The sequence below is a fragment of the Diorhabda carinulata genome, chromosome Y (genome assembly GCF_026250575.1).
Source record: "Diorhabda carinulata isolate Delta chromosome Y, icDioCari1.1, whole genome shotgun sequence".
Classification (NCBI taxonomy): domain Eukaryota; kingdom Metazoa; phylum Arthropoda; class Insecta; order Coleoptera; family Chrysomelidae; genus Diorhabda; species Diorhabda carinulata.
In genome coordinates, this window is record NC_079473.1 from 11,668,177 (window position 1) to 11,681,242 (window position 13,066).

The window sequence follows — 13,066 nt, forward strand, 5'->3', positions numbered from 1 at the left end:
CCTAACCACCTGCACAATGTTTATATCGACTGTTCCTGAAAAATAGTGATTGCGCAGAATTCAATAGTCAGCAGATAGCGTTGTTTAGGATTTAGAACGAACCTAATATAATATTGTCAGTGTTAGATACGAATTTCTACTGGACACATACAACCAGATCACTTCTTACCCCTATAAATTAAATCGCAGAAGTTTATAAATTAACCATTCGTGTTTGTTATTAACGTAATTTATTTTTGTGCCCATTTCAATATGGATAAATTTTTATTTGGAAAACAATCTACTTCTCCGGCAGAAGATAATGAACCTTGCACAAGCAGTATTGCTAAGAAAAGAAAGATTGTGAAAGAGGTTCAGGAAGTGAGTAAGGTTTCACTGTCAGCTGAAACTATTAAAAGACGTATTGGCGACATGTCAACAGATATTTTGAACACGCTTATTTTGAAATTGATCGCAGCTAACAATTTTGCTCTTCAAATTGACGAGTCAACGGATATTAAAAATCAAGCACAATTAATTGCAATTGTACGTATTGTTGACGAAGATTGCATAAAAGAAAATTTTTTATTTTGTAAAAAACTTTCCGAACGAACTACTGGAGAGGATATTTTTCGAGTAACTGATGATTTCTTCAAAATACATAATCTACAATGGAGTAACTGCATGAGTATTTGTACTGATGGCGCCGCAGCAATGACTGGTAACATAAAGGGTTTTGTTGCCTATGTAATGTTTCAGGTTAGCTTTGATATTATTATTGTAAATAAAACACGATTAGTTTGAGAACACGTTTTACTTTGATCTTCTATATGTTCTAACCTAACTGTCTAAGGATCCCGCTTCCCAACTGTCACTTGCCAGATGACCATGGAACATTCAAGCTAGTACATGGCACTGTGAAGTGTCATATACGTAACATGTAAAACAACAAAATCCGGCAATACAATTTACACTTTGCTGCATACATCGGGAAGTATTGATGGTGAAGAATTTACCAGAACAACTTTTAAAAACTATGAATGAATGCATCAAAATTATAAATTTTATTAAATCAAGAGCTTTAAATACAAGCATTTTCGAAATGCTTTGTGAAGAAATGGGTTCAGAACATAAATCTTTATTATTTTATACTGAAGTACGTTGGTTATCCCGAGGAAAAGTGTTGGCTAGATTGTTTGAACTTCGCAGTGAAGTGCATCAGTTTTTACTAAATCAAAATATGCCCGAACTCGGCCAGCACTTCGAAGATAACAGTTGGATCGCCAAACTTGCATATATGGCTGACATTTTCGACCATCTTAATGAACTTAATAGAAAAATGCAAGGTCCGAATGAAAACTTATTAACCTGTTCCGACAAATTGCAAGGGTTCAAAAATAAACTGGAACTTTGGCAGAATGAACTAAGTAACAACTCTTTAGAAACGTTTCAAAGGGTTCATAATACAATAATTGAAAATAGGCAATTAATTATCGATCTGGCCCAATCCCATTTAACAACACTGGAAAATAAATTCGACTACTATTTTCATTCGATTAAAAGTGAAGAATATGATTGGATTCGCAATCCTTTTGCAACTAATGCAAAAAAATCTGTTGATGCATTTTCTCTTAAATTTAAAGAAGAGTTTATTGAACTGAGTAACGACGGGACGTTAAAACTACATTTTGGAGAAGTTCCATTGGATGTTTTCTGGATTTCGGTTAAGAATGAATATCCTCAAATTTCAAAACAGGCTAGTTCAATTTTAATCCCCTTTTCAACAACATATTCATGCGAACAAAGCTTTTCGACACTTGTTTTAATTCAAAATGATAAGCGGTCTTGCTTAAAAAATCTCGATCAAGAACTTCGAGTTGCACTATCAAATATCGAGCCCAATATAAAATACTAGTGTTCCTTGAAACAAGCTCAAGTATCACATTAATTACCCTTTTTGCCTATTTTTTTGTATTATTGTAGTTTTGTAATTAATTATATATGTTATGTACATATAATACCTTAAATATGTAAAATAAAACGAATTAAAATATTAATTAATGTATTATTTTCTGATGTGTATACGTGTTGTTTTATTATATTTATACCTATTAAATTTGGTGTACCGTGAAAACCAGAAAAAGCTTTTGGTGTGCCACGAATAAAAAAACGTTGCGGAGCACTGGTCTAGACTACCACCTTATCAATTTATCGTCGTATAGTTCAAATCGGGTACGACAATGACACTCCACTTTGGGATTCTCAAATATTTGAGGTTACCTACTCCAAAATAACGTTTTCACCACTTTAGGGTTATGTAACACACAATACCAATTTGTTGGGGTTTATCTAAGAGATACAAAAATTTTAAATTGTTCACAATATCCAGTACAAAATGAGTAATTATTGAACTTACCACTGAATTTAGAAGTTGTTCTAAGTCAGTCTGAGTAATCATAGCTAGTATTTCCTTCAAGAAATAATCCATTGATGATTTGCAGTTATTACAAATACCAAAAACAGTTGAATCACCTCTTCCTGTAGTTTTTTGTATCTTTCGACCAAATGGATCAAATTCCATATTTTTGGAGTTTACTCCTTAAGAATCGATTTGCATATATAAGGGGCCCGGTATGAGAAAAATGTGAGGAGTAAAATCTATCGATGAATGACCTCGTTACGTTTTTGGTGCGCACCCTATGATGCGTAACTTTCTAATTTGTCAGTGTCATTGCTGTTTTTATTATAAATGTCAATAATTAATATTGTTATTGTGAAGTTTTAATTTTTATCATTGTGTTCCGCTAAAGTGAACTGAAAATATTTTCAAATAACTATGGCAGAAAGAGGTGTAGATGATATTGCCGGAACATCTAACAAACACGTGGTTGCAAGGTACGTTATAATTCATCTATTTTATGTATGAGCTTGTGCAATTTGTATTTATTAAATATTTTAATAATTATCGATGTAGTTCATATAAATATATATTTGTAAACAACACATAAAATTAGATAATAAAATAGAAAATTTCTAACCTAACCAAAAATTAATTTTTTTGTCGATGTCTATAAATTCTGATAGAGCAATGTTTCTGATAATAATAATTACATAATTTATCAACATTCCTAATGATATATTTATGCACATCTGAAATTGACTATTGTAAAAAGTTTAATGTAAAATATTTCGTCGATTAGTTATAATAAATGTATATGAAATGAATAAATTGAATAAATATATATTTATATATGTATATTATTTTCATTAATTAACAAATTTACCCTTTTATAAAAATACTTAACAAATTATATGATTTAATATCAAATATTGTTGAGGAACTACTAATTATTTTGAATAAGAGTAAATTTATGGGAAAGTATTGAATATTTAGAGAAATATCAACACACTGGCAACATTTTTCATCAATCAATAAAACAAGTAAGATGGGTCAGAACAATATGAGGATCTTTTCTATCACATATTTATTGTGCAGAAATACCACAGTTAATTTGAATGATCTTTAACTTGCAATTCCATAAGGTAGGTACTCCAAAGCTACTAAAGGTCCCCATGTGAATCCATCCAAACGCTTCTATTAAATCAATCATTATATATAGGTAAATATTTAAAAAAAAAGTGTTGTTGGGGATTGTTTTATCATATTTCCAAAAATTTTACCTAAATGATAAAATCACTGCAAAAATCTTCAAAACCGGGTGGATGTGGTTCTCTAGTTGCTACTTCAATAATCTAATTCTTTTGTTGCAACTGGACATTAACAGACATTACAATACAAACTTCCAGGCCCAGTTCAGATCAAGCTACCATAGTGGAATTGGTGAATATGTTAAGAGTATGTACAATTCTTTTTTATTAGAGGCCATTTTTGTAAATTAGAAATCACGCTCCTTTACCTAAAAATAAATTATTAGTAAACTACTTCCAATATTGGTGTAGTGCATATACTTGTTAATAAAAAAGATAATCAAATACTTGCCAACATCTTAAAAGCATTTAGCTTGTTTAAGTCATATTCATCAACATAAAACATTGTGGTGTGTACGTGAGCATTTTCAAATACACAAGTAAATATAGGTATATTGAGTTCAAAACTCTGACATCAATAAGATGATGATTATGATGGCACAATCAGATGAAAGAATACGACATGCAATATCAAATTACTTAGTTAAAGGTGTAGAAAATGTGAGAAATAATTGTACATACCTACTATAAGAATCCAAATTTAAAAAATATATACATTTTCAATCAAAATTTACTTCATTACTTAAACTGTATTCACATAATCTTCACGTATAAAACTTAAACATAAGTAAGTTTTACAACTAGATACAAATTCCGTTAATATCATTATAATGAATTCCGAAGTTCTTTTGTTTGGAACTTTGGTTTACTTTGACCTTGGACGAATAAAAAAGATGAACCCAGCTGACATGTTTGAATATAATTGAAGCCAACTTACAGTAAACCTCAATGTTGTCAAATTTTACAATTTATTTGTTTATTATAGAAGAAAATAATTTTGGCGAGAATGTTTATGAAAAAATATAAGCTAGGCAACATTGCTATGTAACTGTATTCGTTTATGCTTTTGATTTATCTAACATAGAATGTTTGAATGAAATAATATCAAATACTAGTTTTATTTGAATACAAATTTACTATAGACATGTACCAACAAATCTTCGTTTCATGCCTTCAAAAACAAGATGAATGTATTATATGAAGAAGAGCCATGATGAGGAAAATGATGCTGAAAACAAAAAACATGAAACAGAAAAGTCAAAAGTGTAAAATGAAGAAACACGGAACAGGAAATAAGGAAATCAAAAACCGTACTTCACAATGAAGCAGGAATGCTTTGTGATCACTTCCCATTTCATCACACAGAATAGCAAATAGTCGGGATTGCTTAGGCACTTAATGACTTAATGAAAGTTACATAGTTCATAGCACAAGCACAATCAGTCGTCCATCCAATCCTTTTTGTCCGTTTTATTTCGTTATCTGTAATTAAATCTTCGAGATATTTAAAAAATTTTTCCCCTGTTCGTTTTGACGATAAAGACTTGCAAAAAAGCAGTTCTTCTTTTATGCTTTAATTGGGATCGAAACCTAACAAAGGCTAATAGATTAGCTTAGCAAGCAACTTCAGTACTCTCATCAAGTTGATGTGAAAAGTTTGTTTTAAAACTGTAACTGTGAATTTGACCGATTTTTTTTGTTTCCTTTTCAGTGAATGAAACTTCAGATTCTACCTTACAGAGTGTTTTGTTCCTTTTTTAGCTATCAATAACGATAGGCGATATGATGCAATTGAAGCTTGTTTATTTTTCTCACCAGAAATTGATGTTTTCATTATTGAGTTTGACTTTAAGAATTCTTTTTCTTCTTACCGAAAGAAATACATATGTTTTTTTGTGAATATCTTTACAGTTGTTAAGGTTTCATACTCTCATCAGCAAATACTTCGAAACATAAAACACACTAAAGTAGCAGGTCGTCATCTGTGCCAGTAACCACAAAAACCATATTTCAAATAATCAGCAATGTACTTACGGGACTTACTTCTTAGGGATTTCTTTTAAAAATTCTAAACTAGCCTAATAAAAATAAGTTTTGCATTGAGATGTTTATTATTATAAATTATTAATAAATGAATTTTGTCTTATCACTTTTTTTTAAATAAGAACTTTCAAGGCACTTGCCATTTAACCAAACTAATCACTTTTTACAAATTAAACATTATATTTGCAAATCGAACTAAACGAGTAATGGAGAAATGTCCTGAAAAGTTCTGATTGTATGTGACTTGGTTGAGATATTATAGACTATAATGGAGACTAGCTAAAACGTTCAAATAAGATGTGAGAATGCTTATCGTTTGAAACGTAAATGAAAATGATTTTTTCTGAACTTGATTGATACAATCATACATAATTTCGAATTGTATAAGTATGAAATATTGAAAAATGGAGCCGAAGATACCTCCAATAATGATCTTTAACCCGAATGGATACAATTATGGAATAAACATTTGATTGAATTGCATAGTGACAAATTTAGAATAGTCAAATGAACATTAAAAAAACGAATGGCAATACCAATACTGACAATTCCAGATCATATAATACTTCGAATGGCTAATGAAGATGATAATAGAAAACAAAAGGGGAAAAGTGATGATTATTATAAACAAACAAACAAAATATTACAGCGTATAATTTGATATCAGATGGTTATTTGATTGAATTAGTAACTCACTAAAGGTATTGAACAAAATATGTAATTTGATCCATTTGGTCGAAAGATACAAAAAACTAGAGTAAGAGGTGATTTATAAGATATCAACTGTTTTTGGTATTTGTAATAACTGCAAATTATCAAAGGATTATTTCTTAAAGGAAAGACTATCATTACTCTGACTGAATTAGAACAACTTTCAAACTCAGTGGTAAGTTCAATAATTACTCATATTGTACTGGATACTGTGAACAATTTGAAATTATTATTATTACAATTTTTTCGATAATAATATAATGGGATTCGTATAGAACTGCTTTTGTTACTTGCCATTTTTCTTGATAAAAAAGTTTCTTATAATGAAAAATTACATTATTAACAGAAGTTAATTTAAAATTATGATTTTCTCTATACAGAAAAATTGTTTCTGATTTGGTATAATTGTGTTCGTTTCTATAATTGATCTTCACACAGATGTTTTTGTAATCCATTTACTTAACACACTTTATCTGTCTTGATTAAACTTTTCAATGAATATGTAACTAACTCCTAATTTTGATGTAAGGACAAACATAATTATTGAAAAATGTGAAGTTATTTTGGTTTTCTAGAAAATCCCAGTGTAACAGATTTTGTATAGAAATTTTATAGAATTGTTGATGCCATTGAATTTAAAGATAATTTGTCAGGTTTTGATTTACAAAAGCTTTTGAAAATTTTTTAAGATTTTTACATCATAGAAATGCATAACTCAATAAATAACTTGATATTATGAAGATGCAAGAGCCAGGAAGTGTAGAAAAAGTGAGAAAATTTATTGATTTATGTCCAAATTCAGAATCAAATAACAATACTGAAGTGAATGTAGTGGAAAAGCCAGTCCTTCATCAAGTAGATTTGAGGATGAAAATACCAATTTTAAATATAGTAATTTCTAAATTTTTCTGTAGGAAAATGTTGCATCTGGTGATCTGATAGAAAAAACCAATCGCAATCAAGCAGAATAAAAAATGGAGATATGTATAAAGTTTTGGATAGGCTTAGAAGAGGAAGAATATACTTTTGAGGACACAGTTATTGAAATTTTAAAATATAAGGATACAGAATAAAATAAAAAAGTGACAGAATAAATAATAAATGAAATGAGTGATTCTTGAACTACTGTGAATTTTGAAAATACTCCATCTATTAGTATAACAACCAATAATATGAAAAGTTCAATTGAAACTCCACCAAATTGGACGTGAACGCTGATTCTTCACAATTACAACCAGATTTTGTGAAATTAGAATAAAACAATTGGATGACCTATGGAAACTAGAGTTCGAAATAAACTTTGATCAGATCCCGGAATTTAAATTTCCAAGATAGTGAATATTCATATCGTTATATTTGTAATTTGGATTGTAAATAAAGTGGATTTGACTTATTTTGTATAGTGATTGATGTCTTATACCTTGTTATTTTCAAACTAAAACTATTTATATGATGTTTTTGTTTGCCAATGAACACGAGAATTGTTCAGAAAATGGGAAAGTTTTGAAATTATAAAAAAGAAAAAAAAAGATCGTTTTAGCTCCACAAAATGTTATTAGTTTTTCAACTAGAAATATTCAGGCAATTTAAAACAAAATTTGCTCCAGTCTAAACAACTAGGCCCCGTAAGGGTTCGTATTTCTATATCAAAATGAATCATTTATTGAGATCTCTCTGTGGTAAAGCATTATCGGTCGAATATAGAAACATCCTGTATTAACTAAGTTATATATAGATTATGTAAATTCCAAAGATAATAATCTTGATGTATTTACTCAACCTCTAGACAGAACTAAATTTGTTTATTTCAAAGAAGTTCTGTGTATATTTTAGGATTTAGCTTTACTTCGTTTGTTTTATATGTATGTTTTAATACAATTTCAATGTTGTTCTATTTTATACTGTTCACTCCTTTATTGTATAAGAAGCTTGAAATTGTTGTCACTATCGACTTGGGCTCCCCTGTGGTGGTTAGGTTAAGTTAGGTTAGATTAGGTTAGGTTTTTGTTCCAAATGGAATTGGGCATCAAATTGACAGAAAGGAGCATAAAAATGATTTGTTCGGCGGAAAAAACGCGTTAATCATGGAGTTACTCTTATTTATGACGTTTTAATAAAAATATAATTGATTTTTTCAGAAATTTAAGGAAAAGGCATGAAACTTTTTATATCAGGCATAAAAAATGATTTGCATAAAATTAATAAAAAAAAATGATATTTTAACAAACTTTATTGAGAAAATTAACAAATTTTTATCAAAAATTAGAACGAGAATTTCCAAGAACGGTTTCAAATTTTCGGCCTTCACCCAAGATCTAGTCATCGCGTCGGAATCGAAAAATGTCACATGGTAGTGCGTCTGAAAATAATCGTTATCCGTCAATACACAGTGTGACTAATTCCATAGATTGAATACCTTGTGTCGTTTCAAGAATTTTATCGAAATATATTACGCAAAAAAATCGATTCATCACCCTGTATATGGCCATCAAAATTTACAAACTTAATATAAAAAATAATAAAAGATGTATATGAGTTTACAAATTTCCCACTCTCAACTTTCAATTCATAAAAAAAATCGCACTCTATTTAAGGTAACTTGAAATTTATTTCGATTTTCACTCCAAATGAAATATTGGAATAAGTAAAAAAATCACCCTGTATGTAAGGTAACTTAATAATTTCGATATTAAAACAAAATCATCTTGTACGTGACATGAACTAAAAAAATGGTATGGTACAACACTAATCTAATGAAAGTGACCAAGAGAAATATTAGACTTACCGGTTCTAAGGAATCTTTCAAGCAAAAATAATTCTCGATATCAGGATCATCTTCCACCATAGCAGGCCACCATGGATAACCTTCGATTTTCGTCTAGACGATGCTACCCGCGTTATATTTATTAAATATCATCAGCTCCTTTTCTTTATCGTCGATCGATTCTTCTTTGATTTCGCATCTATTATACCTCCTATCTGGATTCATCCAACAATACCATTTGTCAGATAGATCCAGGGGATCTTTCACGTTGGGCAGGTATCTATACTTGTCGCAAGAGTCGCAATACACGTAGAGACCGACGTTTCTAAATTTTTGAAGTGAATCCATTTTCTCGTAGAAGCTCTCGTTCGAAAAGTTCATATGTTCTTCCTCTTTCACATCTTTTCTGTTTAGAACTTCCTTGGAATTGGCGTCGCTACAGTTCATTGGTGGTGACGAATCGAACTTATCTGCAGGAGTCACTATGATCTTCTTACCGTTAGCCAACCGTTACCTTAACCAACTTCAACCAGTTATTGAACTTTGTCACTACCAAATTTTTGTAATACAAATTGATTTCTTTACTCAAAGACGACGGCATTTTGAAACTTCTATAATTTTAATATACAAATAACACTTATTAACCGTCTTACTTTCATTCACTTAAAAAAATATTTCTGACAATTGTTGACTTTTGAAATCCAAACACTTTCAAATGTTTATCTCGTTAACTAATCGAAATCATCAATTGATGATATCTTTACATATCGGAAATAAAAAAAAGAAAAAAAAAACGATTTTTCGCGTTGTACATAACGAAACAAAACCGCTATAGTTACGATGTGATAGTTACTGATTTAACTATCTGAAACAAATAAAATGAAAATATGTAGACATATATGTAATACCAACTGTCCATATAGGAGAAGTACCTATATCAGTAATAATAGTATTACCATTGTCTTCTTCTTCTTCTTCTTCTTGTAGTAGGACGAGGTCCTGTCAGGTCTGTCATCTGCCCTCTTCTGACGCCGATGTCCAGCTATCGTACCAGCGTTTTGGGGGACTACCGATTGGGCATCTTGTGTCTGGTTTCTGTATTTTGGCCCATTTGGCAATCCGTTCTGGAGCCATTCGTTCTACATGGTCTCTCCATTGTCGGCGTCTTGCTCTTACCCATCTAACGACATCTTGTACTCCCAGTTCTCTTAAGGTATCTGTGTTGGGTATTCTATCGTGGAGTGTGGTACCCTTTATTGTTCGTAATATCTTCATCTCTGCTGTTCTCATTTTTCTCTTTGTTTGTGTTGTGTCTGCCCTTGTTTCTGCGGCATAGGTTAGTATGGGTCTGATACAGGTCTTGTAGATTCGCGTCTTACTTTCTATGCTCATATATTTATTTCTCCATATAATGTCCTGTAAATATCCCGATATTCTAGTTGCTTTCTTGATCTGCTTATCTACCTCATCCGTTATGTTTCTGATGCTCGTTGTTTCTACGCCCAAGTAGTTGAAATTCTTTACTTGCTCTATAATGCGCTCATTTACTACCAGCTTGCATCTTATTGGGTCTTTGAATATTACCATGCTTTGTGTTTTCTCGCATGAGATTTGCATGTTAAGTCTCTGTGCCGTCAGGTTAAATTTATGAAGGAGGCGTTGTAGATCGTCTTCATTTTCAGCTATAAGTATAGCGTCATCTGCGTAGCAATGGATTCTCAGGTGACGGTTATTCATTTCGAATCCTGCATTAACTTCGTTTACACTCTCAATTATTTGGTCCATTATCACGTTGAAAAGGCATGGGCTGAGGCTATCTCCCTGTCTTATGCCGGATGAGACTTTGAGTTCTCTTGTTAGCCCACAGTCTGTTTTTATTCTTGCTTTAGTGTTAATGTTAAGTTGCCTTACTAGATTTGTATAATGCTTCTTGACGCCTTTTTGGTTTAGTCGGTGGATTTTATCGTTGAGTTTTACTCTATCGAATGCTTGCTTTAGATCTACGAAACATGTGTACATGGGTTTATTGTATTCTATGGATTTCTCTATCAACTGGCGTAATATAAATATTGCGTCTATAGTGGATCGATCTGTTTGGGCGGAAGCCTTGTTGCTCTTCTGAGATGCCTACCTTAGCAGTTATTTTATTTGCAAGTATCTTGGTACATAACTTTAACACACTACTAAGTAGCGTTATGCCTCTGTAATTCTTCGGATCTGATTTTAAACCTTTCTTGTATATAGGTATAGTTATACTAGTTCTCCATTCTTCGGGTATTACTCCAGTTCTTTTTATTTTATTGTACAGTTTTATTAATTCTTTTTCGATTTTTGGGCCCCCGTTCTTCAGTAGTTCATTTGGTATATTGTCTGTACCTGGTGATTTTCTATTCTTTAGTTTTTTTATGGTTGTTTGTACTTCTTCTAATGTGATGGTTTCTTCCTGTTCGTTTGGGGATGGCGGGTTTGCGATTTCTTCTTCGTCCCTGCTTCCGTTGTTATCATATATGATCTCAAAATGTGCTGCCCATGTTTCCTGATTTATAAAATTTATCACTACCTCCTCGTTGATTGGTTTCTTCCTTTTTCGTATCATGTTCCATATTTTTTTCTGGCCTCCGTACAAATCATGTTCCATTTCCACTGAGAAATTTTCCCAGTATGTTTTTTTCAGTTCTTTTATTGTGTTGGTTGTTCTATTTCTCACTCTTTTATAGACTTCGTATTCTTCCTGTGTTCTATTGGTAATGTATTTTATGTACGCTTTCTTTTTTTCATTTGCCAGTTCCTTAATTTCTAGAGTGAACCAGGGTTTATTGTGTGTTCTATTCGTGTCTATTGTTCTTTTTCCTAGGGATTCCTTTGCGCTGTTCTTTATTTTATTCTTTAGTTTCTCCCAGGCGGCTTCTACGTTGTCGGTTTCTTTTATAGGGTTTTGGACAATTTTTTCGCGGAGTCTGTTTTGATAGAGGTATTTAATGCTTTCATCCTTAAGCGACTCTATATTGAATTTCGATACGTAGTTGGGTGTTTTTCTTTTCTTTATTATGTGGGATACGTGGTATTTACACAATACTAAACCGTGTTGTGTGCCGATATTTGCCGATGTTAATACCCGTACGTCAAGTATCTGGGAGGGGTGGACTTTCCTGTTTGTAATTATGTAGTCAATAGTTGATTTTTGGCCTCTCGTGTTAGCGAAGGTGTACTTTTGTTGTTCCTTATGATCAAAATATGTGTTGTTGATACGTAATTCGTTGAGGGTGCATACATCTATCAATATATCTCCGTTATCATTCACTGCTTCTTCGTTGAAACTATGCATGATTCCTGGGATAACTGTGTTTCCAATTCTTGAGTTAAAGTCGCCCATAATAAACACTTTGTCTTTACTGGTTATTTTGTCTAACGTAGCTTGCAAGGCATCAAAAAAAGCTTCCCTTTCTTCTTTCGGTTTCCTTACATCCGGTGCATATATACTTAGTAGGTGTGTTCTTTCGTTGGCCATCTCTACTGTTATCTGTATGATGCTATGACTTATATACTGTACTTCCTTAATATCTTTTTCAAATTTTTTATTCACTAGTAACCCTACTCCTCCCCGTGCTCGCAAGTTCTTGTCGACTCCACTATAAAACAGTATATAGTTTTGGTACCTTTGACTGCCTTTGCCTTTCTTCTTGGTCTCTGAAAGTGCGCAGAAATCTATTTTGTTTTTCTCTATTTCTAAGACCACCTCATAGTCTTTGTTGCTCCATGATGTAATGTTCCAACTTCCGAGTCTTACTATGTTTTCTTTCCATACTCGTTTTTTCCGTTTTCGTGCCGTGTCGTCGTCAATGCTCCGTCCAGTTTCCGAGGCTAATGTGACAGTTCTGTGAGCGTTTTTTCTTTTTACGAGGGGCAGGTTGCTGGCCTCACCCCTTAACCCTCCTCCTTTATCCGGGCGGAGTTTATTACCATTGTATAGTATATATATATATATATATATATATATATATATATATATATAGTATATAT

General features: G+C 31.8%; 3 protein-coding genes across 3 annotated transcripts; 2 read left to right on the forward strand and 1 right to left on the reverse strand.

Annotated features, from left to right (window-relative positions):
* The first annotated feature begins 252 nt into the window (after positions 1 to 252).
* LOC130902948 (zinc finger BED domain-containing protein 5-like) lies at positions 253 to 783 on the forward strand. Its single transcript, XM_057815237.1, has one exon. The coding sequence runs from the start codon at positions 253 to 255 to the stop codon at positions 781 to 783; it is 531 nt and encodes a 176-aa protein (XP_057671220.1).
* A 298-nt stretch (positions 784 to 1,081) lies between these two features.
* LOC130902949 (protein FAM200A-like) lies at positions 1,082 to 1,894 on the forward strand. Its single transcript, XM_057815238.1, has one exon. The coding sequence runs from the start codon at positions 1,082 to 1,084 to the stop codon at positions 1,892 to 1,894; it is 813 nt and encodes a 270-aa protein (XP_057671221.1).
* Positions 1,895 to 9,881: 7,987 nt separating this feature from the next.
* LOC130902950 (uncharacterized) lies at positions 9,882 to 12,554 on the reverse strand. The gene is made up of 3 exons (XM_057815240.1): positions 11,423 to 12,554; positions 10,631 to 11,046; positions 9,882 to 9,911 (listed from the first exon to the last, which is right to left on the reverse strand). The coding sequence occupies exons 1-3, from the start codon at positions 12,552 to 12,554 to the stop codon at positions 9,882 to 9,884; spliced, it is 1,578 nt and encodes a 525-aa protein (XP_057671223.1).
* Between the last annotated feature and the right edge of the window lie 512 nt (positions 12,555 to 13,066).